This window comes from Neltuma alba, unplaced genomic scaffold (assembly GCF_004799145.2).
Source record: "Neltuma alba isolate B1F8T4 unplaced genomic scaffold, ASM479914v2 tig00010952_pilon, whole genome shotgun sequence".
NCBI classification, from domain to species: domain Eukaryota; kingdom Viridiplantae; phylum Streptophyta; class Magnoliopsida; order Fabales; family Fabaceae; genus Neltuma; species Neltuma alba.
In genome coordinates, this window is record NW_021635722.1 from 90,495 (window position 1) to 113,656 (window position 23,162).

The 23,162-nt window shown below is 32.1% G+C and overlaps 2 protein-coding genes across 2 annotated transcripts; both read right to left on the minus strand.

Moving 5' to 3' along the window:
• Positions 1-1,061: 1,061 nt before the first annotated feature.
• LOC114760233 (protein MOTHER of FT and TFL1 homolog 2-like) lies at positions 1,062-1,970 on the minus strand. The gene is made up of 4 exons (XM_028949499.1): positions 1,767-1,970; positions 1,640-1,701; positions 1,495-1,535; positions 1,062-1,335 (listed from the first exon to the last, which is right to left on the minus strand). The coding sequence occupies exons 1-4, from the start codon at positions 1,968-1,970 to the stop codon at positions 1,097-1,099; spliced, it is 546 nt and encodes a 181-aa protein (XP_028805332.1). The 3' UTR covers positions 1,062-1,096.
• Positions 1,971-19,894: 17,924 nt separating this feature from the next.
• On the minus strand, positions 19,895-21,340 carry LOC114760262 (transcription factor MYB102-like). The gene is made up of 3 exons (XM_028949525.1): positions 21,190-21,340; positions 20,959-21,088; positions 19,895-20,862 (listed from the first exon to the last, which is right to left on the minus strand). The coding sequence occupies exons 1-3, from the start codon at positions 21,320-21,322 to the stop codon at positions 20,115-20,117; spliced, it is 1,011 nt and encodes a 336-aa protein (XP_028805358.1). The 5' UTR covers positions 21,323-21,340; the 3' UTR covers positions 19,895-20,114.
• Between the last annotated feature and the right edge of the window lie 1,822 nt (positions 21,341-23,162).

Consider the following 23,162-nt stretch of genomic DNA (forward strand, 5'->3'; position numbering starts at 1 on the left):
GAGCACTATTGTTTACCACTGTTTTTTTTTTTTTTTAGAGAATTAATTTTAAGACCATTTTAAATAATAACTTGACAGCATCTCTTTGATTTAAGTGAAGTGGTTATGATAAGATTACCTCATATTTAGTATCAGAAGTAACAGAAATCAGAAAATAAATTATTTTTGCGGGATAGAGTATAGTAGGTAAGAAATTAAATTAAAGCAATTGATTGGGCATGCTTGCATTAGTAGTACCCATCATCCGGGGAAGAGTCATTGAATAGATAGAGATGAGGACCACTATCCAACATGTTGGTTGCGTGGGAATTAGGCTACCAATGGGTCCCCAAAGTTAATTCATTGTCTTGATTTTTCTGATGTTGATCCAAGATAATTAAAAAGTTTTGATCACTTAAATATGATGTCTTATATAAATTATTTGAGTTGTGTGAATATAGAAAATGTTTTTAGAGAATCACTCCCAATTAGACTTGATAATGTTTAAATATAACTCAGTTAGATGGTCATGTAAAAAAAAAAAAACATTGCATCGATTTTTTTAAAAAATGAAAATATAATATGAAATATAATTTTACGGACTGATTTGGTTCAGTTGAATAAAGAAGTCAAAATTATTCTATGAGAAGTTACTTTCTCAAATTATCACGTGCATTATATTTAATTACGAACACATAATTTCTCATCGTTTTGGAAATAGATTCCTTAATTTGATCAACGGATTAAAAGGGTCCTATACTCCTATTCACCCTTTTGCAAAGCTGCCAGCACCTCATAAATATCGGACGACTTATTTTCTATATTATTTTTGTCGGAATATATACTACATAATTCCACACAAAAATTAAAAGGCAAAAAATCACAACTGGAATCAGAATAATTAAAAATGGTAGGAATGTAAGGTATTGAGGGAACCTAAGTGTCTGCCACTAAGAGGTATGCTGCCTCTGTACTCCCGAGAGCTGAGCCGTTGATTCATCGAAGATGGGGTCCTGATAGGAGATCCAAACCACCAATTTAATCCTGACCATTCAATTAATCAAACCATCCCAAACAGCCGTTAAACCAGGGAATGGCCAGGATTAAAGAAAATGGTTTAACGGGTGCTCCTGCGGGACTTGGCCGGTTGCCTTTGGGAATTGAAGTAAACGACGGCGACGGGGAGAGCAAGGGCGTGTTTGGATGCAAAATTGCGCGTATTGAAATTGGCACGCTCTTCCGGCAAACACGCCTCCACGCCAGCCAGCGATCCCTCTCTTTGCTTGAACGCCACGAACACGTACCTATGTATCCCTGTCCGTGGGTTTGGCCCCATGTAACTCACCACTTCTTTCCCTGCATTATGTACATAAGCTGATCTCATCAACATATTTCAAAAACTACTTGATAATATCATAGTTTCAAATAGATCACTCTTTTTATATCATATTGGTTTAATAAAAATAAGAAATGAATGAATAGGAACCATCTGAGTCTCACTTAATATATAATTACCTTGGGTGGCATCAGAACCCTCTGGGATATCTACAACAATCCTGCAACACCATATATATTCTTTTTAGTACCCAATTAACCATGCCAAAATAAGATATGTGTGTGTGAGAGAGAGAGAGAGAGAGGGAATGTAAATGATATATACCAATGGAGCCACTCTCTGAAGGTTGGCTCGCTTGGACTTGGAGCATCAGGGTCCACCATTACCTATCAAGGGTAAGGTTGTGAGTTTGAATCCTTAATTAAAGATAAGTATATAATGGCATACTAACCAGAGTGTATAGGTTGGCAGCATTGTTAGAAGGAGCAAGCACTCGAACATGGGGTTTGTCGGCAGCCAGAGAGGGTTTGATCTCACGGCCATTAGCCACCTGCTTCGATCCATACTGCACCGTCAGCTTGGCCTCCGTCACAAACGGCTCCACGACGTCTCCGATGACCTTCCCCACCGCCAGGGCCTCCATGAACCCACCCATTCCTTCTCCTTTATTAATTGCTAAGGTTATTGTATTGAGCACACTCTGGTCTGGAACCAATCGTGTGTGTATATATGCACATAGGTTGATACGAGGGCGTGCCCTCTCGTAGCTTCGTCGCATGTAACACTGAGAGGATATGTTTTTTAAGAAACGTGTGTTGGGATTTTTAATGTGGGGGATCTGGGTGCGCGCCACGTAGCCAGGAAGAGTACGTGGAGGGGCACATGGCTTTCCCACTATCTTGGTGGCAACAAGCTACGTGTCTCTTATCTGTGCCTCTGACGGTTATTCAAATGTCACTTATTGTCTCGTCCCACTCCCAAATCTAAACGCGTCCTCATTATCCTTGCGGCTTAGCTTCCCACTTCTATTGTTATCTATAATATTCTCTGCAAAGTTCTTAATATAAGCTCTTGCTTTTCATTTTGATTTTAATTATAAGACTCCATTCATTTTGTCTCTCATATTTATGTTTTTTTTTAAATAATCCTTCTAATAATGATAATTCTATCCAATACAATTAATTGGTAGGAATATTTTTAGGAAAAATAACATCTATCTATTAAAAATAGCTAACTTAATTTATTTCTTTAATCTTTTTAAATTAGTCAACTAACTTTATATTTATGACCGGAGGTAATATTTCAAGCGACAGACGTAACTCATATATATATATATACACACACACATATGTTAGCCCTACTTTGGCATTTCTTTTGCAGCTAGCATATTTGTTTTCGTGAAACAAGGGAAGGTTTTGGACATATATGCATATGCCTAAAAACTTGTCGGCTGATCATGATCTATTGGACTCTTCGTAATTATAGCTTTATATTGTGAATTATGAAATGATTTTTATCGCAATTTTTGCTATTAATTCAATAATATACTTTATATATATACTTACATGATTATTATTGGATTCAAAATTAAATTTAAATTCTTATGTTAAAAAAAACACTTATAACTTTTGTTCTTCGTTCTTTCTTTACTTCGTTGATAAATTAAATATTGAAGAGTCAAATACTGACAAAGATATTGCTTTCGCTTTCCTGAACTCAGCTCCCACTTAAGCATTTTGCTATTAGCTGTTTGAACCTTTTTCAGTGTCGGAGCTTTTAAAAGTCAATATCTCATTAGATATTTCCCATATCGTTGACTTTATTATTTGATCATGTGCGTGGAGTTAAAGTTTTTTTCTTTTCAAATAATTGAAATTGATGTCATTAACATAATAACATCAAACCTTAACAGGAGGGGAAAAATCATGCCGGATAGCTTTCCTCCATCTAGAAGTCAACTCATTAACTCGAATCGATATTAGTTGATCCGTAATAAATATAAATATTACCGCTGGTCCTTAATATAGGACCTCGTTTGATTTTTATTTGGTAATAAATATAAAACCTCAATCCACTTTGTCTCTAATATTTATGCATTTTTTTAGATAATCCTTCTAACAATAGTAATTCTAACCAATACACAACCCTATTTATAACAAATAACTAACTTAACTTCTTTCCTTCCTAATCTTCTCAAATTAGTCAACTAGTTTGAGAGAGAAGATGCAGCTAGATCTTCTTTTTCTTCAGTCATGGTAGCACTAAATATAGTTATTGTCATAGAACAGTCTGGTTTTTGGTAAATGTCATTAGTGCAGTTGTCAAACCCATTATAAATGTTGTCAATCATATTATTTTGTAATAGATTGACTTTTGTAGTCTTAATGACAAGAAAATATTATAAATATTAGTTTAATATTAATGCTACCTTGTCATTTGAATATATTTATGTAACTTCTGTCATAGGCTTGTTGTTTTTTTTCATAAATATTGTCATTTTAGTAGTCAATTCCATTACACATGTAATAAATTATGAAAGTTATTGATATTATGTTTTATGATGTTTTACTAGTGTACTTGTATACTACCTTATTAATACATTTTGACCCTCGTTTAATTCCCCCAAGGCTAGATTTAAAACGGGTTGCAAAAATTGCTATGCGTGTAGTAATTTTCATTACGCAAGTTATCATTCCCATTACATCTTTAATAAAGTTGCCTGCAAATGAACTAAAATTGGATTGCAAATAATCAAGTTACAAGTCTCATAATGCTTTTGTGCGACCTGTTTTAAGTCATTTACATATTATTTTACAAACAAGTAAACGAAAATGACAACTTGCATAATGCAAGTTATCATTTCCATCAAGCAACTTGTAATTTGATTATTTGCAATCCAATTTTAGTTCATTTGCAGGCAACTTTATTAAAGATGTAATGGGAATGATAACTTTTCGTAATGAAAATTACTACACGCATAGCAATTTTTGCAACCCATTTTAAATCTAGCCTTTGGGGGAATTAAATGAGGGTCAAAATGTATTGACAAGGTAGTATACAAGTACACTAGAAAAATATCATAATAAACATAATATCAATAACTTTCATAATTACTACATGTGTAATGGAATTGACCACTAAAATGACAATATTTACGAAAAAACAACAACCTATGACAGAAGTTACATTAACTATATTCAAATGACAAGGTAGCATTAAGATTAAACTAATATTTATAATATTTTCTTGTCATTAAGACTACAAAAGTCAATCTATTACAAATAATATGATTGACAACATTATAATGGGTTTTGACAACTGCACTAATGACATTTACCAAAAACCAGACTGTTCTATGACAGTAACTATATTTAGTGCTACCATGACTGAGGAAAAAGAAGATCTAGCCGCGTCTTCTCTCTCTCTCTAAAGAAGATGACTTATAGTTGTTATATTTTGGTTCCCATGGCTCTTTTGATTCATAAATATAAGCAACAAAGTTTTGCAATGGCCGCTATTTGAAGAAGGGATCCGTTGTAGAATGGTGTGCTCCGAAAATCAATGGCGATCTCTCTTCTCTATCCTAAATATTTCAATTGCGTCTCCAATGTCTAACAAACCCATTGAAAGAATGATAGCCCACGACATAAAGTAATTTCCCATACAAGCTGTGTCTCTGCCTTAAAAAGACGACGAAGAGAGAGAAGATAAGGAAATGAGAAAAGGGCATTGAGGTAATTTGTCAAACTTTGCAAATTCCGATTTAATACCTGTAGGCTTATTGTCTTTTGTGAAATTAGAGTGACTTATTTGGGATTTTAGAATTCAATAGGTATTTATATGGGATTTTCCCTAAAAAAAACACTTATAACTTTTGTTCTTCGTTCTTTCTTTACTTTGATAAATTAAATATTGAAGAGTTCAAATACTGACAAAGATTGCTTTCGCTTTCCTGAACTCAGCTCCCACTTAAGCATTTTGCTATTAGCTGTTTTGAACCTTTTTTCAGTGTCGGAGCTTTTAAAAGTCAATATCTCATTAGATATTTCCCATATCGTTGACTTTATTATTTGATCATGTGCGTGGAGTTAAAAGTTTTTTTCTTTTCAAATAATTGAAATTGATGTCATTAACATAATAACATCAAACCTTAACAGGAGGGGAAAAAAATCATGCCGGATGAGCTTTCCTCCATCTAGAAGTCAACTCATTAACTCGAATCGATATTAGTTGATCGTAATAAATATTAAATATTACCGCTGGTCCTTAATATAGGACCTCGTTTGATTTTTATTTGGTAATAAATATAAAACCTCAATCCACTTTGTCTCTAATATTTATGCATTTTTTAAGATAATCCTTCTAACAATAGTAGTTCTAACCAATACACAACACCTATTTATAACAAATAACTAACTTAACTTCTTTCCTTAATCTTCTCAAATTAGTCAACTAGTTTTTATAATTATGACTGGAAGTAGTGATTTGTTATTAAAAAAAAAAGACATGTAGTTGGAATTTTTCCTATTTAGAAATTAAATTGGATACACAAGTAATATTTCTTTGACACAAGCTCATTACACATCCATTATAATTGAGAAAATTATATTACTCCTCCGGTCCTTAATATAAGACCCAATTCTTAAGTTAGTTTTCGTCCTAATATAAGACCCATTTCTCATATTTATCAATTTTCTTACCTAAATTACCCCTACGAATACTCCCTCAACCATGATCAAATAGAAGAAGGAGAGGGGGTATTAAGAAAGATGATTATGGTGTTTTAGGAAAAATGTGTCACTTTTCTTATACTTAACTAACTTACCTAACTTCCTTAATCTAATCAAATTAGTTAAAAGGGTTATATTTAAGACCGGAGAAGTATATAAGTAATTTGAATCTTGATAGATTCTAAGATAGAATTTTTCTAATCAAATCTAATCTGGACATCTATTTCAGTACAATCACGCTCTTATCACTTCAACTACTTGTTTATTGTTTCCAAAGTCAAAAGATTTCAATTTTTGCCCTTTTATATAACGAGAAAAGACTTCAATTAAAATACTTTCCAAAATCAACACAAATGGTTAGTTAAAATAGTAAACAGTCTTACCTCGTAAGAAAAAGAACACGAGTTCAAAATTTGAAAAGCACACTTATTAAGAATATTTTAATTTTTAGTATTTTCAGTTTGACAGAAATTAGTTTCAAACGTAAAGTAATTTGAAGATATTTTAAGTTATAAAAAAAAATTCTAATGTCAAAATACTACATTGGGCACCAAAAGCTGATTATCCAATTCTAATGAGCCCAGGAATTCGTATGTGGGCCTAGTTTCCTCCAAACGCGCTAAAGACAACCTTTGATATCGCCTCAAGTTAGTTCTAGCCCATAGTTTGCTATTGGGCCTCCGAACTGACACTTCAGTAAAGAACTTACCCGATGGGTTTTAAAAAAAAAACCTAATTATCATCACTAACAAGAATTGAGTCTAAAGAAATAAATTAATAAATCTCTATTAGGAGAGTAGCCTACAATTAGGATCCGATCATATCTTGAAGATGACTCCTTCCAATAAAAAGACACCTGTGGTTAGCAAAATGGTCATTTTATTTATAAGCTGTAAATAATATAACCTACTATATATTTAATTATATAAGGCATGTTTTCATATACATTGTCTGAAATAAGTCGCATCTTTTTGATAACTGAAATAAGTCGGATTATTTATAAAATATTAAAAATGTGTTATTTGGGATGAGAATTAAAACGGGGATGTGATTTAGGAGAATAGAAATTGAGGGTGATTTAAAAGCGCATCAAGTTTGATATCTAATACTCAACAAATAAGTCTTGTTTTTATATTGATAAATTTCATTTTTTATGATGCGATTTCTGTTTTTTAAAAAAAGGAAAATCAGTTAGTAACGTTATTTATATATATGTTAAAAAATAAAATCACAAATTTGAACTGAAATTTGAAATTACTTAGTTGCCTTTATTTTTGTGTCATGATTATAATTAAATCATGATGATCTCATATCATGAAGGAAATTAATTTCTTGAGTGAAAATAAATAGTGACAGGGGTTCCTAAAATATAAAATATGATAAATAGGATAATAATTTATAACTACTTTTTTTTTAAAAAAAAAAAACCCTCAATTCTGGCAACAAACAGGCAGATTTTGACGGCAGGTAAACAGGAAAATAATCTGCCTAATTATTCCTTGTACGCAAAGTAAAGAGATACAACAAACATGACACCAAGGGAGGTCAGTAGCATCTAAACTCTCACTCTCGCGTAAATCTCAAAATTAACCTTCCTCTAGCCAGAGGCTTATTTTGAAAAAAAAAATGTCAGGAAAAAAACTAAAATGAACATTTTTAAAATATTAAATTTTATTGTATATACACATTCAATAATATGATAATATGAGCGAGAATAATCGATGTTGTTTTTAATTTTGATTGGTTTTATACGTCAAAGCACAGCAGCAGCGAGAGCAATATCACATCAATATCCATAACAGCCTCTGAATTCTGAATCCTATGTTTAAAATTGTTTTGTTAACTCTTCTAGCCTTCCTAACTAAAGACGTAATGTTGACTAATATTTTAATCTATATAATTTGATTGGCTGTTACTTTTATATACACAGTGGATTGGATTGAGTAATTTGTTAGAATTTTCATGAAATACATAAAATCTTTTATTTTGTAAAGATTGAATGGATTTATCCTTCATTTTATTTCTTAACTGTATCTACCACCTTGATTTTTTTAATAGTGCAATTTACCTACCATCTTTTTTTGTTCTATTTTATCCCTAAACCTTTAAAGGGTAAAATTGCACCACTAAAAAGTAAGTGTTGGGTGCATCTGAAAAATAAAATCAGAGATAAAATTATAACTTTAGCTTTTTGTAAATACTCCTCCGGTTCTTAATATAAGACCCATTTAACTAATTTGATTAGATTAAGGAAGTTGGGTAAGTTAGTTAATTATAAAAAATATGACACGTTTTTCCTAAAACACCAAAATCATCTTTCTTAATACCCCCTCTCCATCTTCTACTTGATTATGGTTGGGTATCTATAGGGATAATTTAGAAAAAATGGATAAATATGATAAATGAGTCTTATATTTAGGGTAAAACCAACTCAATAATTAGGTCCTATATTAAGGACCGTAGGAGTACAATCTCCAACTGCAATGATTAATTAGCTAGATGGCACTTCTGCTAAGTGAGAGTTCAAAGAGCGAATAATTAATTAGAAATTAAAGCAAACTAAATCGGATGTATCTAATTCTAAAGAAGGACACAAGTTATTTTCTTAACCACCAATGATTAATAACTTGTGATGTGCATGTCGTAAGAGACAAAAAAACTGAGAGAGGAGATAAAGAAGATGATGGTGGGGAGAGGGGACAGGAAGGGGAGAGTGGAGAGAGAAGCTAGACAGTGCGACCGAGAGAGAGATAAAGAGAAAACGGTGTTAATTCAAATTAATGGCTGAATTAACAGAAGAGCTTACAGTATTAACAAAGTAAACAATAAGGATTTAATAAAAAAAGAAAAAAACTATAAGGACCTGATTCAAAATATGATAAAACTGTAAGGACAATTATATTAATTTTCCCAATTAATTTTTAATCATCCCATCTCTCTTGGTCAAAAAAATCAGCCCATCTCAGATTTGTAGAATCATCCTGAATTTCTCTACTATATAGGCCCTGTTTTGTCATCACATTTAAGGGTTAGCTTGGATTCCTGATTACGGATTAAAATACTTATAAACACATTTTTACGTTAATTGAGATAAAAAAATTTTATATATTTATCTCGTATTTTAAAATCACAATTAAAAAATATTTCAAACATGCCCTAAAATTATTATAAGAGCGTTTTACGTCAGTTGAAATAAAACTCTTTTCACATACTTATCTCATTATAAAAGCGCCATGATTTTATGAAAACAATAGCCATGACGTTCTTATACTACTTCCGATCCTTAATATAAGAGTTTGTTTGACTTTATTTTAGTCTTAAATATAATATCTCAATTTACTTTATGTCTCATATTTATCCACTTTTTTCTACGATAGTCCTTGTAGTAATGATAATTTTAGCTAATACACTTGATTAGCAAAGAATATTTTAGAAAAGTCAACATATATTTATTACAAATAACTAACTTAACAAACTTTTTTAATCTACTTAAATTAGTCAACTAACTCTTAAAAAAGAAAGTAGTATAACTTTTAAAGCGGATATTTAAATCGAAGGATTAATACGTATTTTTTCATAGACAAATTAAAAGCGCGGATGGAAGACCTTCTAAAAATAAGCCAAAATGCCCAACAACAGGTGCTTTTTATTATTCATTATTCAGATATTCAATTGAAATAAACCTCATGCATCAGGTCCATGTGTTCATTTTTGTGTTCTTAACATACGGGAGTAATAAGATTATTTTGATATATATCATTTCTGATTATTAATATAAGAGTTAATTGACTAATTTGGGTTGATTAAGAAAATGTGTTAAGTTAGTATTTGTAAATAAATAGGTGTTATCTTTTCTAAAATACCTTTATTAATTATGTGTATTAGTTAGAACTACTATATATTTGATAGAATTTTTAACATATACAACTATTACAAAACTTTGGACAAAAATGAATAAATATAATAGAAAAAATAAATTAGGATTTTGTATTCAGAATCAAATTGAAAGTCAAACTAACTTTTATATTAAAGATAATATGTGTGTGTGTATGATCTCATGAATGACGTTATGAACATCTTTGATTTTCTTGGCTTATAATAAATGTGATTGTACGCGCTGTGATTAAACATGAGATGTCTTCCTGATTAGAGGCAGCTTTTTTTTTTTTTTACCGGATCCTGATTAGAGACATTAAATGTCATATCCCTGCATATTTATAGAGGGAAAGATAATCACAAATCAAAAATAAGTGTGGATGTCATTATAAAGATAGAACATAATTCAATAACAAGAAGATCTTCGCATGCTTGCCGCTTGCACTACTCTAAAAGATGAATAAAAGACTGTGTTGATCCGTGGTTAAAAGACACGAATGATGCAAAAATTATTTTATTTTGGATCTTATTTTCTAAAATATCTTTTCAAAATAATTCTCACAAAAATTTCTTAACTTTATTTTTCTCAATTACTACTAATTAGAGTTAAGAGTTGAGTGATGAGAAATTAAAAATATTGCCTAAGAAAGACATCAAATTTGAGCACAAAGGACTGAAAAAAAAAAATATGTTTGTTGCCGTGAGTCATAACGCACCCGTTCGTTTTATAGGGAATTCAAATTTACGACATCAAATTTTTAAAATAATCTTAAAAAATTCGTCTGGTGTTACTTAAATTACAAGATCTGATTAAAAAAATCTTGTTAAACTTTCTTATTATGACTAGATTCGACTTGAATTTAACGAGCCAATGATGATAAATGTTAAAAGGTTTGTTGGGGAAAAAAAAAAAAGGAAGAGAAAGTGATCCCTCCTCAGTGTGTATGGTCTGTAAAGTATGAGGACTTTGTAATGATGATCTTATCCACAGGGCGCTGGCAATTGACTAAGAAATTAAAGGTTGATGGCTGGATTTGGTTCTTTTTTTCAACTCGAAGTGAAGATAGGTCTACCTTGTTTTTATAAGTTGTCAACGTTTTAGCAATATTATTACCTTCATGAAATTGTTTAACGATGATGTAATAATTAATTAATTACTCCTATTAAAGCATCATTGAATATAATAATTCGTTTTGACATACTGTTTTTTTTTCCTGGCTTACCACAAAAATTACTCTAACTTTTTAGGAGGTTATAACTATTTATGTATTCAAATATTTCTATACAAATCTTGACTAGAGATATCTTATTTAAAGAAAATTGAGTTTCTTCCTCTTTATCAAATCGCAGACAAATAGTTAGAAGTATTAATTAATCATTATTTTACTGTTTATTTTCTGATTTCTTTTTCTTTTTCTTTGTGTAGAGAAATTGTGTCATCAGAAATACAGGTGAATTTTATAATAAAAACTCCCTACTTGTTCCAAAAATCAAATAGGAAAAGATAACGTATAAAATCAATTGAATATCTATAAATTATGTATAAATCACACGATCAAAGCCATTAAAATCCCAAAATCACAACCCTTAATTAATTGAAAAAATAAGTTTATCATCAGAGCTGATGATAAATAATATAATATGGCATCCCAGAAAGTATAAAACCATCACTTTTTAATAGCGCTATACTAGTATACATTTTCAACAAAACTACTGTTGGGCATATCTATCTTTAAACTTGTGATATTATTTTTTTAATAAAAGAACAAATGAAAAGCAAAGCACATATCAAAGATTTTCCACGATAAAACACCCCCATATCTGACTAATCCATCAAATAAAACACAAAAATCAAAAGGGGACGGAAAAGATGAGGAAATTAAACAAAAAACAAAAGCATGGCATGTGCCATTGCACCAAGTAGTCCAAAAGCTTAATTAGGTATATGTATTTTTGAATCATACGAAGGTTGAATTTCTAATGGAAGAGTGTACGTGTATTCTAAAGTTTGACCAAGTTTTAAAAAAATTTAGGTCATCACATTTTGGGTAGTAGCCCCCACGTCCCAAGAGAAGCAACATATCGATCGTTGCTTCTATATCCGCAACAAAACGAAAAAGTTATTAATTAATAATTTATATTTGGTCAACAGCACATGGCTTACTCCTTTTCTTTCTTTTTTCAAAATAACACTATGTATGATTGCTATGAATTTACTTTGAGGTCTGAACTCTAAGACCCTTAGCGTGCAAGGAAAAAAACAGAGAGAAAGATGTATTTTTTTTTTTACATCTTATTTTAAGCAGGTGCAGATATTTATCAAAACTCAAAAGCAATTGTAGTATTCCTTTTTTAATACGAGAATGAGTAGTTTTTTTTTTTTTTTTAAATCTTCATAGGTCGTCACGAGGAAAAATCTGGCTTTTGTATATATAAGAGTGATGCGTTTTTTCTGATATAGCAAGGGGCTCATTGAGACACACTAAACGAGGTTGTAAAACTATAGGGTACTAATTTAATAATTTCGTTCAAAGAGCATTTAGATTAAAATTCCACATTTGTGTCAGATCCATTTGACAAAAACGTACGTCTTTGGCACTGAAGACTGTTTCCCCCCCATAAATTACGTATTTGTTATGACTTTAATGGATCAGCTCTTACAAACACAGTAACATTTTTTGGAACTAAATTTGTCTACATATATCAATGTCAAAATTAATTGAAATATATTTTAATTTAACTAGGGGCTTAAAACATAATGCTACGTCCACTAGTCATGTCTAACGTCATGGTTCCACAAATAGGTTTACGGTCATTGGGTGATTTGAGTTTCATTTCAAAATTGATTTATGCACTTCAGCTAATTAGCACTCAACTTTCTCAGAACTAATGATTTAACAGATCGGGGAAGCATTTAATACAATTTATTTTTTATCTCCACATTTCAAATAGCGTGATAGCGAAGTGTGGGGAGCATGATGGGATATGTAAGAAATTAAGCTAGTGTGAATTAATTAAGACAACTCGACAGAGTACACACACACACGCACACACAAATGCAATGTATCTTGCTCAAATTAATTATATAGTGTTTTCTATCACTCCAATCTTCATTATAAAGCATCTCAAAATTATTACTTTATCATAACCAAAAAAAGTGGGCAAAATCATTAAATTTGTTTATTTTACAAAAAATAATTTCAAATTTGTCCTTAATTAAAATAATAAATCATGCACCCTCATCTTACTTAGTGACTATAATAAGGATGACTTATTCTTTCTATAAAAGACAGACTCGAATCGTATATGATACTCCCTTTGATCCATAATATAAGTTACTTTAATTATTCGTCAGAATTAAAAAAAATGGTAGTTAACTCATAAAATCTGTTCAAATTTTTTTTTTCAGCTTTACCTATATCAAATAAGGTAGTAGAAGAGAGAAAAATATAAAAAAGTTATATTTAAGCATTAATTACAAGGATAAAAGTGAGAAATAAGCATTAATTATTTTCCAAGTAACATATACTCCTCTAGTCCTATTTTATGGGCAAAGATAGAAGACATTTTTTGGTTCTATTTATAAGACACTGATAGAAATTTTTTGTATAAACGTACAATTTTACTCTTTATTTATTATTGTGTTAACTTTATTTACCGAGGTATAATGTATATCAAATAGGGATAAAGTTGGAAAGTTATTGAACTTTAAATAAGAGTTAATGAAATTTAATGTTTTTCTTAGTCTGTGTAAAACATATTAGAAGTAACTTATAAATAGGACCAAAAGAGTATTTGCTATGCCATTCTTCTAGAAGGGACTTATATGTGGAGTAGTGGGAGTATATATAAAATAGCATGAGCATACAAATGTACTACTATTAGATTTCCATGTGATAGCCAAAATGCCAAAGCTGAAACGAAGAATAGATCTAAAACATAGTGAAGTGAGCAAAGTCAAGGCACTATGTTTGATGGGAATGAAGAAAAGTACAGTTAACAGAACATGGGAATTAAATCAGAAAGACAGAGAGGGGAGGAAGGCAGAAAGGCCTTTTTAAGAGCGCGCGCGCGCACATACAAACATACATACATACATATAGCAGCAATATTCAAAGACTTTGAATGGAGATTGGAAGGTATTTTTCTTTGGGCGGGTCGAGGAAAAGAAATATTGTGTTAACTTATTTACACGAGGTATAATGTATATCAAATAGGGATAAAGTTAGAAAGTTATTGAATTTAAATAAGAGTTAATGAAATTTAATGTTTTTCTTAGTTTGTGTAAAACATATTAGAAGTAACTTATAAATAGGACGAAAAAGTATTTGCTATGCCATTCTTCTAGAAGGGACTTATATTGTGGAGTAGTGGGAGTATATAGCATACAAATGTACTACTATTAGATTTCCATGTGATAGCCAAATGCCAAAGCTGAAACGAAGAATAGATCTAAAACATAGTGAAGTGAGCAAAGTCAAGGCACTATTTTGATGGGAATGAAGAAAAGTACAGTTAACAGAACATGGGAATTAAATCAGAAAGACAAGAGAGGGGAGGAAGGCAGAAAGGCCTTTTAAGAGCGCGCGCGCGCACATACAAACATACATACATACATATAGCAGCAATATTCAAAGACTTTGAATGGAGATTGGAAGGTATTTTTCTTTGGGCGGTCGAGGAAAAGAAAACAAAGGTCTCACGTAAAGAATCATTACACAGAACAAATTAGAGAGAGAGAGAGAGAGAGAGAGCTTTGTCTTTCTCTTTCGCTTTCTCTTTGCTGCTGCTTGGTTGGCTTTAATTTTGGTTGATTTCAAGTGGTCGGTTTCCGAGTCAAACTCATCAAATACATTAATTCATCAAACACCCTCTCTCTCTCTCTGTCTCACACACACACACACAGTTCGACACAGACAGTGGATTCCTTAACCTTTAGACACGTTGAAGATGGCGAACATATCCAACTTCAAAGGCTAATGATCTGTGGCTGCAAAGTCAATATTATTTCCTGTTTACGTACGCATGACGGCCAGCTCACGTACGTATGGCCACCAAAGAGAGGCTTTGCCCTCAATGGAATCATATCGTACGAGTTTACGTTCAAGAACATCACATGGGATGGCTCAATAGGTGGCGATTTGATGAACTCTAATCTGATGATTCATTAATATTAGTATTACATCTGTATATAAGTATCTAGAATTTCTAGACTTCTTTGCTGGGTTTGGTGCTGTCGCTAGCAACTTAAATGATTGAGCTTCTTTGCACAAGAAGAACACTTATATATAGTAGAAGCTTATTTGCCTTTATCAAATAAAATATCCACATTAATTTATATATGTATATATACTTACGTACATGTAGATTAAAACAAGATGTTACTCCTTCCGTTCCTTATTATAAGAGACATTTGATGCTTATGGCATGTTCCTATATATAAGAGACACTTAAAAGTTCTCTACTTTTTTGTGTTGATTTCCTATTTTACCCATATTTATTGTCTCTAACTCACACTCTCTCTCCTTCCCACTTCTCTCTTTTAATAATTTATTATTATTCTCTCTCATGTTCTCTCTCCTTATTAATGAGGGTATTTTTGGAAAAGAAATTATACTTTTTACACATTGATTGTTCTTAACTAATTTTAACTGTTTTTTTTATCAACGTAATTCGGTTATTCGTCTCTTATAATAAGGAACGGAGGGAGTAATATTTAAAAATAGAAATTAGAAATAAATGACCTTTTTTTTTTAAATTTACATTCATATTACTTTTTCTTTCTTAAATACAACATACCCACGCAAACAAACACGAGTAAATTAACGTGTGGATGAAATCCTAATAACGTGGCTTTGTTGACTTTGTAAATTTTGGTCAAATGGTCGATCGATATATTCATTTGCAGACAAAATAATTTGATTCATCACAATTCTCCAAAATCTAGCTAGTCCAACCTGGAGCCGTAAAACGTATTGAGAGGGAAAAAAAAATCAAATTCAATATATAACCGGCTTCAATTCCCAAAGTGTTAATTAACATGATAAAAGTCAATTTTGACGACATAAAAGTTCATAGCGAGCAATCGGATATAATTATTTTTCCCAATGTAATAAAAGCACAACTTGTGTACTTTTGATCTTCTTAATTGAGAATTCCTAACTATGGGCTAAAATCATAAAACAGCTTAATTAGTTACATCAATGAAATTAACTAGTGCACCGGCATTAACCAAAAAAGAAAAAGGCAGCATGGAGACACAATTAACTTTTGGGGCTGTTAATTAATATTTGGCTAAAAAAGGAAGCTTTTCGGCAATAAGCTTGAATGAGCTTTGAAATATTTAACACATGCTACAAAATATAGAGACGTGCGTGCGATGGAGAACAATTCCAAACACAAAACGACATGAAGACAGACAAAACACGCAGAGCCACATTTTATGATCGCAGAAACAAAATTGCACTTAATATGCCTTCTTGTTTGCTTCTGACCAACAGATCGTTAGCCCCACACACACACACACACACACATTATATTGTTCTCCACCGCTTAGACATCGTCGTACGTATACTCATTTTGCCGAATACACATTTTTAGTGTTTTCAAAGATTTTGTGCTGCATCAATTTCGGCGCCCCATTGCATGTTCTTATTGAGTCTATTTTTTTAAAAACAAAATTTATTTTCCACTTGCCGCCATATACACGTAACTTATTACGATTATTCCTAATGAAGTTCAATATATATACTGTTTTTATTCTCAATGTAAGACATGATTAGTTAATTTAAGTAGATTAAGGATGTTAGTTAAATTAGTTAATATGATATGGTTTAAGCACTTCTGAGCATCTTCTTTAATTCCTTCCTTCATTCTCTTACTTGATCATTGTTGAAAAGTATTAATAGAGTTAATTTTTAAAAAAAATTGGTAAATATATGAAATAAATATTACTCCAATTAGGCTGGTCAGGAGTATAGATCTTCTCTATCTCTATCTGGTGCTATAAATAACGATAAAGTATAATTCAAACATTAATTTTATAATCATACTACACTGGAAATATTTGGCCAAAAAAAAAAAATACACTAGAAATACGTGGGATAATATTGGTTAGAGGCATGTCATAAATAATTATAAAGTGGCGTTGTTAATTATTATTTCTTATATTCGACTGGGGATGCGCAAATCACTCAATTTTGCATCATATATGCTATAACCATTATGATCTATTATCATTTTTTCACACACACACACACACTGCCAACCTCACACGCATATATATTATTAGACAGTCGGTCATATGTAATGTATTTGTCTTTAATATGAAAATATTGGTTTAGAATTACAAAATTAATATAGTATTATAGTGACTTGTTTATATATCATGATTTTAGTAGTTTCTGACGTCACACACACGCACACACCAAATCTTTCTTACCGCATTTAGATTTTTCATCTATGACACGAGAAGGAGATCATCAAAATCATGACACAAAGCCAACCCATAAAATTGCTTGGGAAAATGGAATAAAAAATACTTGTTAAATTTCAAGAAAACAGATACGTTCTACTCCCTGGTCCTATTTATAAAGCACTTCTAATATGCATTACACAGACCAAGAAAAATTTTAAACTGCATTAACTCTTCATTAAAATATAGCGAATTTTTAACTTTACCCTTATTTAATATATACTCCTTTTAAAAATAATAACTATCTACACTATAATAAATGAAGAACAATATGATACATTCATAATAAAAATTTAATGAAGTGACTTATAAATATGACAAAAAAAACCTTCTCTCTCTGCCTTATAAATAGGACTAGAGAAGTACTCCTCTAATAGTTTTGGCTACTTTTATAATAATTTTGGCAAGTCAAAATCTTTTAAAATCACCTGTTCGTTATTTTGAAATTCAATAGGTATTTTTCTGTTGTTATTCCTAATTACTTTTATTTTGAATATTTCTCAAAATTTTCAATTAGAATAAATTCATCATGTAACAACCAAATAATTATTTATTTTTTATAAATAAATACATAAATTAAATGAACTGTAATCAACCAAGTCCGACGATAAAAGTAGGAACCAAACTTGACGCCGTAATTTCTTCTTCGTCCATTCACTCATTTCCGTACTCCATCTCCAAGTCCCAGATCCCTCGTGCTCGTGGCGTTGCCATAAAAAATTCGGCGACTAATAACACAATCCCACGTCTCTTCCTCCACGTAACCGGATAAGACCTTCCGCGTGACCGAGCCTACCGGTTTCCCCAAGCCAAGAGCGGGGCCCACCCCTGCATTATTGAGTCCACGTGTCCCACAATGCTGACGCAATTAATATCAGCTGCCCGCTAAGCCATCCAATAAAAATGGATTTCTAAAAAAAAAAAAAGGGGCGCAAGCAGGCAAGCAGCATGCCATGCTTTTCAATAAAAGCAAACTCGCTTTTTGTGTGGACCCCACTATGGTTCCTGCTGTCACGACTCCTGCATCGCCACGTACACCCAAGTCATTTAGTCAAAGCCCCTACGTTGCACCATAATACTCCTCCGATCCTTATTATAAGACCCCATTTGACTTTTTATTTGGTTCTAATTATAAGACTCCAATCCATTTTGTCTCTTATATTTATGCATTTTTTCCAAGATAATCCTTCTAATGATGATAGTTTTAGCCAATATACTTAATTAGTAAGGATATTTTAGGAATGATAACACTTATTTATTATAAATAACCAACTTAACTTACTTCCTTAATCTCCTCAAATAAGTCAATTGGGTCTTATAATTAGGACCGGAGGAGTACTATCATAAATTAGTAACGCCTCTCATCCTTAATGCTACCTCCTAACTCCTAAGATCTTATTTAAATGTTATTTTGATCTTAAATATAAAATTTTAATTTATTTTATTTTTTATATTTATTTTTTTAAAAAAATGGTTCTTCTAATAATAGTAGTTTTAGCCAATAAACTTGACTAACAAGGATATTTTAAGAAAGACAATACTTCTTTATTACAAATAACTAACTTAATTTATTTTCTCAATCTTTTCAAATTAGTTAACTATTTTGTATATTTAGGACCTGAGGTGGTATAAGAATTTGTTAGACTTTTATTTTAGTCATAAATATAAAATTTTAATATATTTTGTCTCTTATACTTATTCATTTTTTTAAAATAGTCTTTATAATAATAGTAGTTCTAGACTATATACTTAATTATTGAAAGTATTTTAAGAAAAAAAATACCTATTTATTACAAATAACTAATTTAACTAATTTTTTTATATTAAGGATCGGAGATAGTAAAGTTAAATAATAAAAATAATAATCCCATGCAAATCATATTACTTTCCAATTATTATTACTACTTGCTAGCACGCCAATACGACCCTTTACGTCCACGTGTCCGGGACACGTGCCAACCCTCCGGTGACCTTTCGCCGGAATTATGGACTCCCTGTCGGGGTCTCTTGTGCCACTCTTGGTTAATTAACGTTCTATATCCTGCCTTTACTTTCACTTCAGTTTGTCTCCTTCAATCTCCTTCTCATAAAGAAAGAACAAAATATAAAACGGCAACAAAGACAAGAAATAGTTGTTATACCTAGAGAGACCACTTATATGAATTGCTAACACGTCCAATCGACACACCACAGATAGTTCTGAATTTTAATATTCATTATATATTTTCCACTTCATTTAAATTCGGTGATAGGGAAGCAGGTCATGTGCTTCGAAGTGATGGAATTGATTTTTTTTTTTAAATATTTTTTTTTGGGTTTCGTGATTTGTTCAAGTAATCTTGTTGGTGTGATGCGTTACCACATTAGGAGGGAAAAAACAATGGTCTACAGTATCATGGCAATAATGGAAACTTTGAATTAATTAAAAAAAGTGCGGGGAAAAAGATTTGGTGGATATTGCTGCTACTTTCAGAAAACAGATAGGAATGAAGGAAAATCTGAAACAAAGAAATATAAACTAATCATTCATTCAATACAAATGAAAAAGATTAGAAAATGTTACAGGTATTATGGAAGCCGCCGGCAGAAGAGGCAATATCCAACCAGAAGCTATATGTGGGTATAGCTATATAGCCCAGAAAAGTAGGCGGGGAAATCTATAAGCAAATAAAATCAACCTGTTTGGCTGACTTTAATGATTTGCTAATTACAAACAACATTACATGAAGTCATTAACATCTAAAATCTCTGGGATTTCAAACTTGAACATGTTGCTGCTGTTATAGCTCTCTCTTTCATCCTCCGTGCTGCAGCTTCCTCCATTGATGTACGTTGAATTCGAATTCGATGGTGTGGATTGAACTGAGGCCAAGCTGAAGTTGGTGTTGTTATTATTCTGCAGGTCCATAAGATTCTGATACTGATTATCAGAACTGTAGTATTGGAAGCTAGGTAACAATTCAGGAACATAGTCCTGTGTTAGAGCATTAGTTGAAGAAGCTATCCCACTGTTATTGTTTTGCCAATCGCCAAACTCGGCGAAGTTCTCAGAAATGTAAGGATCTAGATCTACATTGGGTTGGAGCATAGGCTGTGATCCAGGTAAAGCCATTTCTTGTTGAAACAGTTTGGCATCTGGGATTTGTTGATTGCAGAAGTTGAGGTTTTGGGGATGATCTCTTCGTTGAGTTGAAAGGAGGGAAGAAGCTAGCTGGAGAAAGTGTGGGTTAAGTAAAGGAGCTTGCATGCCGCCGAGTTGCAGGCTTGAAAGATCGTTATTGTTGAGGTGTGAGGAAGAAGATGATGAAGCATAGAGAATGGAAGAGAGGTCCAGAAGGTCTAAACGTGGGGAGTGAGTCACAGGATCAATCCCCATACGAAGAAGCCTCTTACGAATGTGAGTGTTCCAGTAGTTCTTTATCTCGTTGTCTGTTCTTCCCGGCAAACGAGAAGCAATCGCCGACCACCTTCACAAATTCAAAAATCAATAAGCATGAACCCAAACAAGGAACTATGAGAGAAGAATGAGAGATTCATTCTCAGTGAAGAATATTGGTAATTACTTGTTGCCGAGAATGCTGTGAAGCTGAATGATGGTCTCCTCCTCTTCGAAAGAGAAACGACCTCGTTTGATATCTGGCCGGAGATAGTTGGTCCAACGGAGACGACAGCTCTTTCCACACCTCTGCAACCCTAATAATAATGGTCAAACGCAAACAAACCGCCCATTAATATACAAGAAGAAGACTAAAGGAATAAGGAAAGAAAGAAAGAGACGTGATATAGGTATATACCAGCATTCTTAGGAAGTGTCCTCCAGTTGCCATAGCCATGCTTCTGAATATAATCAACGAGTTTCTGATCTTCTTCAGGAGTCCAGGGGCCCTTCTTCAGACCATTCTTGTCACAACAAGGTGATCTTCCCATGTCGTTTCGGATACAATTTGCTTCAACTCGGTCCCTAGGCTTTTGAAGACGTAAGAGAATAGCCAGAGAAGATCACAGAGAGGAGGAGGAGAAGAAGAAGAAGAACTATGAATTGTGAGGCGAATGCAAGGAACGTAATGGAACGTAGTGGTGGAGGTATAAATAGGTGAGAAGGAAGGAGATTGAAGATGGGAGTGTGAGAAACAGAGGGAAGTCAAATGGATTCGGTGCCGTCCTGTTATCTCTTCTGCTACGTGTCCCTTCTCCTCACAAAAAATCTCTCTCTCTTTCTCTCTCTAGTTATCTAGACATATAATTCTACTCATACGTAGACATCCTAATAAAATTACAGGTAATATATCATCTCACTAAATTATTTTATTTACATCACAATTTCCATGGAAATTGATCGTACGAACGTGTTTAAGTGGTAATTGATTATTAATATTGTGAAAGACTAACACTGAAGCTATCGTTTTCCGGGGAGAGTGTGACTCCATGCTAGCTTTCTGGATTCATATTAGCTGTATTCAATATGAGAACGCCACGTAACCCCTCCAACCCCATCTCATGGTCCAACACAATAAATATATACATATGTTACTACTATTATTCATGTCATATGGCTAGCTGCGAAATTAAGCTGCGTTTTGTGACTGTATCTCTGGGAGTCACTATCTTGAATGTGTCTGTATTAAATGCAAGGAAGATTGAGGGCGAGCATTTAATAGAAGATGGCAATAATAGAGTTGGGTGTTTGATGAAAATACATAGCCAACATATATATATCTATGTATATATGTATAACTAGTTATTGATGACGATATATATTATTTGGGATAATGTTTTAAATTTATATATATTTTCTGGGTTCTGGAAAAGTGAAGCTTTTTTCTTATGTCTTAGTATGTATATGTTATACAGCTTATCAATTACATATCATCATCAAAGTTCCACGGATTTGACACTGAAATGAATTTTTCTTTCATAATAAAGATGATAGCTAGCGTGTGACAAAACTGATGTTCTAGATTATTGCCCAAAGTTATAAATGCAAATTTTTCAATAAGTTTAATTTTTTTTTCAAAAAAAAGAAGGACATTGTCATTGACTATGGGTGAATTGATGATGAGAACAAATCGGCGCAGAGAAAGATGATTGATATAACTAGTTTTTGCCATTTTTTCTTCATTGACTTTACTCCCTATAATAATGCTAGTTCATGATTCAAACCAGTAATGAATTTCCTATCAACTTAACTCAATTGACTAATTCATTAGTATTAAGTTAAAATATTTTTTTGGGGGTGAATAATATTCAGTTAAATTAATTAGAACATCATTATTGGAATTTTTCGCGACAGAATCCAATCATACACACGATGCTGTCAAGTCAATCACCGCCCTTTTACCTTGTTCATAACCCCTTTAGACCATTGACCCAAACACACCACATTTTAAAACAAAAAATGTAGCAGAAGAATCAAATTAAAGGAACATATTCCTTTGCTAATGTAAGGCCATATATATATATATAGATATATAGTTTACCTACTTTTATGAAAAAAGGTGTTTTATATATATGTATATAAATATTTTCTATATGGTATACTTTCGTGTGACAGCAGCCAGGTGTGAACTGAAGAATTCAAAGTTGAGTTTGAGTTGAAGAAATAAAAATAGCGAGGGCTTAAGTGCCTGAGTTTTTATAGATTAATTATGTGTGTGCGAATAATTGTAGCGCATACCAAATTTCAAGCGTAAAAGTGTGATTATAAGCAGTTCAATTCAAAAAGGAAAGAGACAGATACCGTGAAAGTCAGAAAGAGCTCAAAGAAAAA

What these genes read in the sequence shown, in the direction of transcription:
- LOC114760233 (XM_028949499.1), bottom strand. Translation starts at nt 1,970, where the DNA reads ATGGGTGGGTTCATGGAGGCCCTGGCGGTGGGGAAGGTCATCGGAGAC. An exon ending in TTCAGAGAGTGGCTCCATTG is followed by an intron (nt 1,536 to 1,639) that starts GTATATATCATT and finishes ATGGTGTTGCAG; the next exon opens with GATTGTTGTAGATATCCCAG. An exon ending in GGGTTCTGATGCCACCCAAG is followed by an intron (nt 1,336 to 1,494) that starts GTAATTATATAT and finishes TACATAATGCAG; the next exon opens with GGAAAGAAGTGGTGAGTTAC.
- LOC114760262 (XM_028949525.1), bottom strand. Translation starts at nt 21,322, where the DNA reads ATGGGAAGATCACCTTGTTGTGACAAGAATGGTCTGAAGAAGGGCCCC. An exon ending in GACACTTCCTAAGAATGCTG is followed by an intron (nt 21,089 to 21,189) that starts GTATATACCTAT and finishes CATTATTATTAG; the next exon opens with GGTTGCAGAGGTGTGGAAAG. An exon ending in CACAGCATTCTCGGCAACAA is followed by an intron (nt 20,863 to 20,958) that starts GTAATTACCAAT and finishes GAATTTGTGAAG; the next exon opens with GTGGTCGGCGATTGCTTCTC.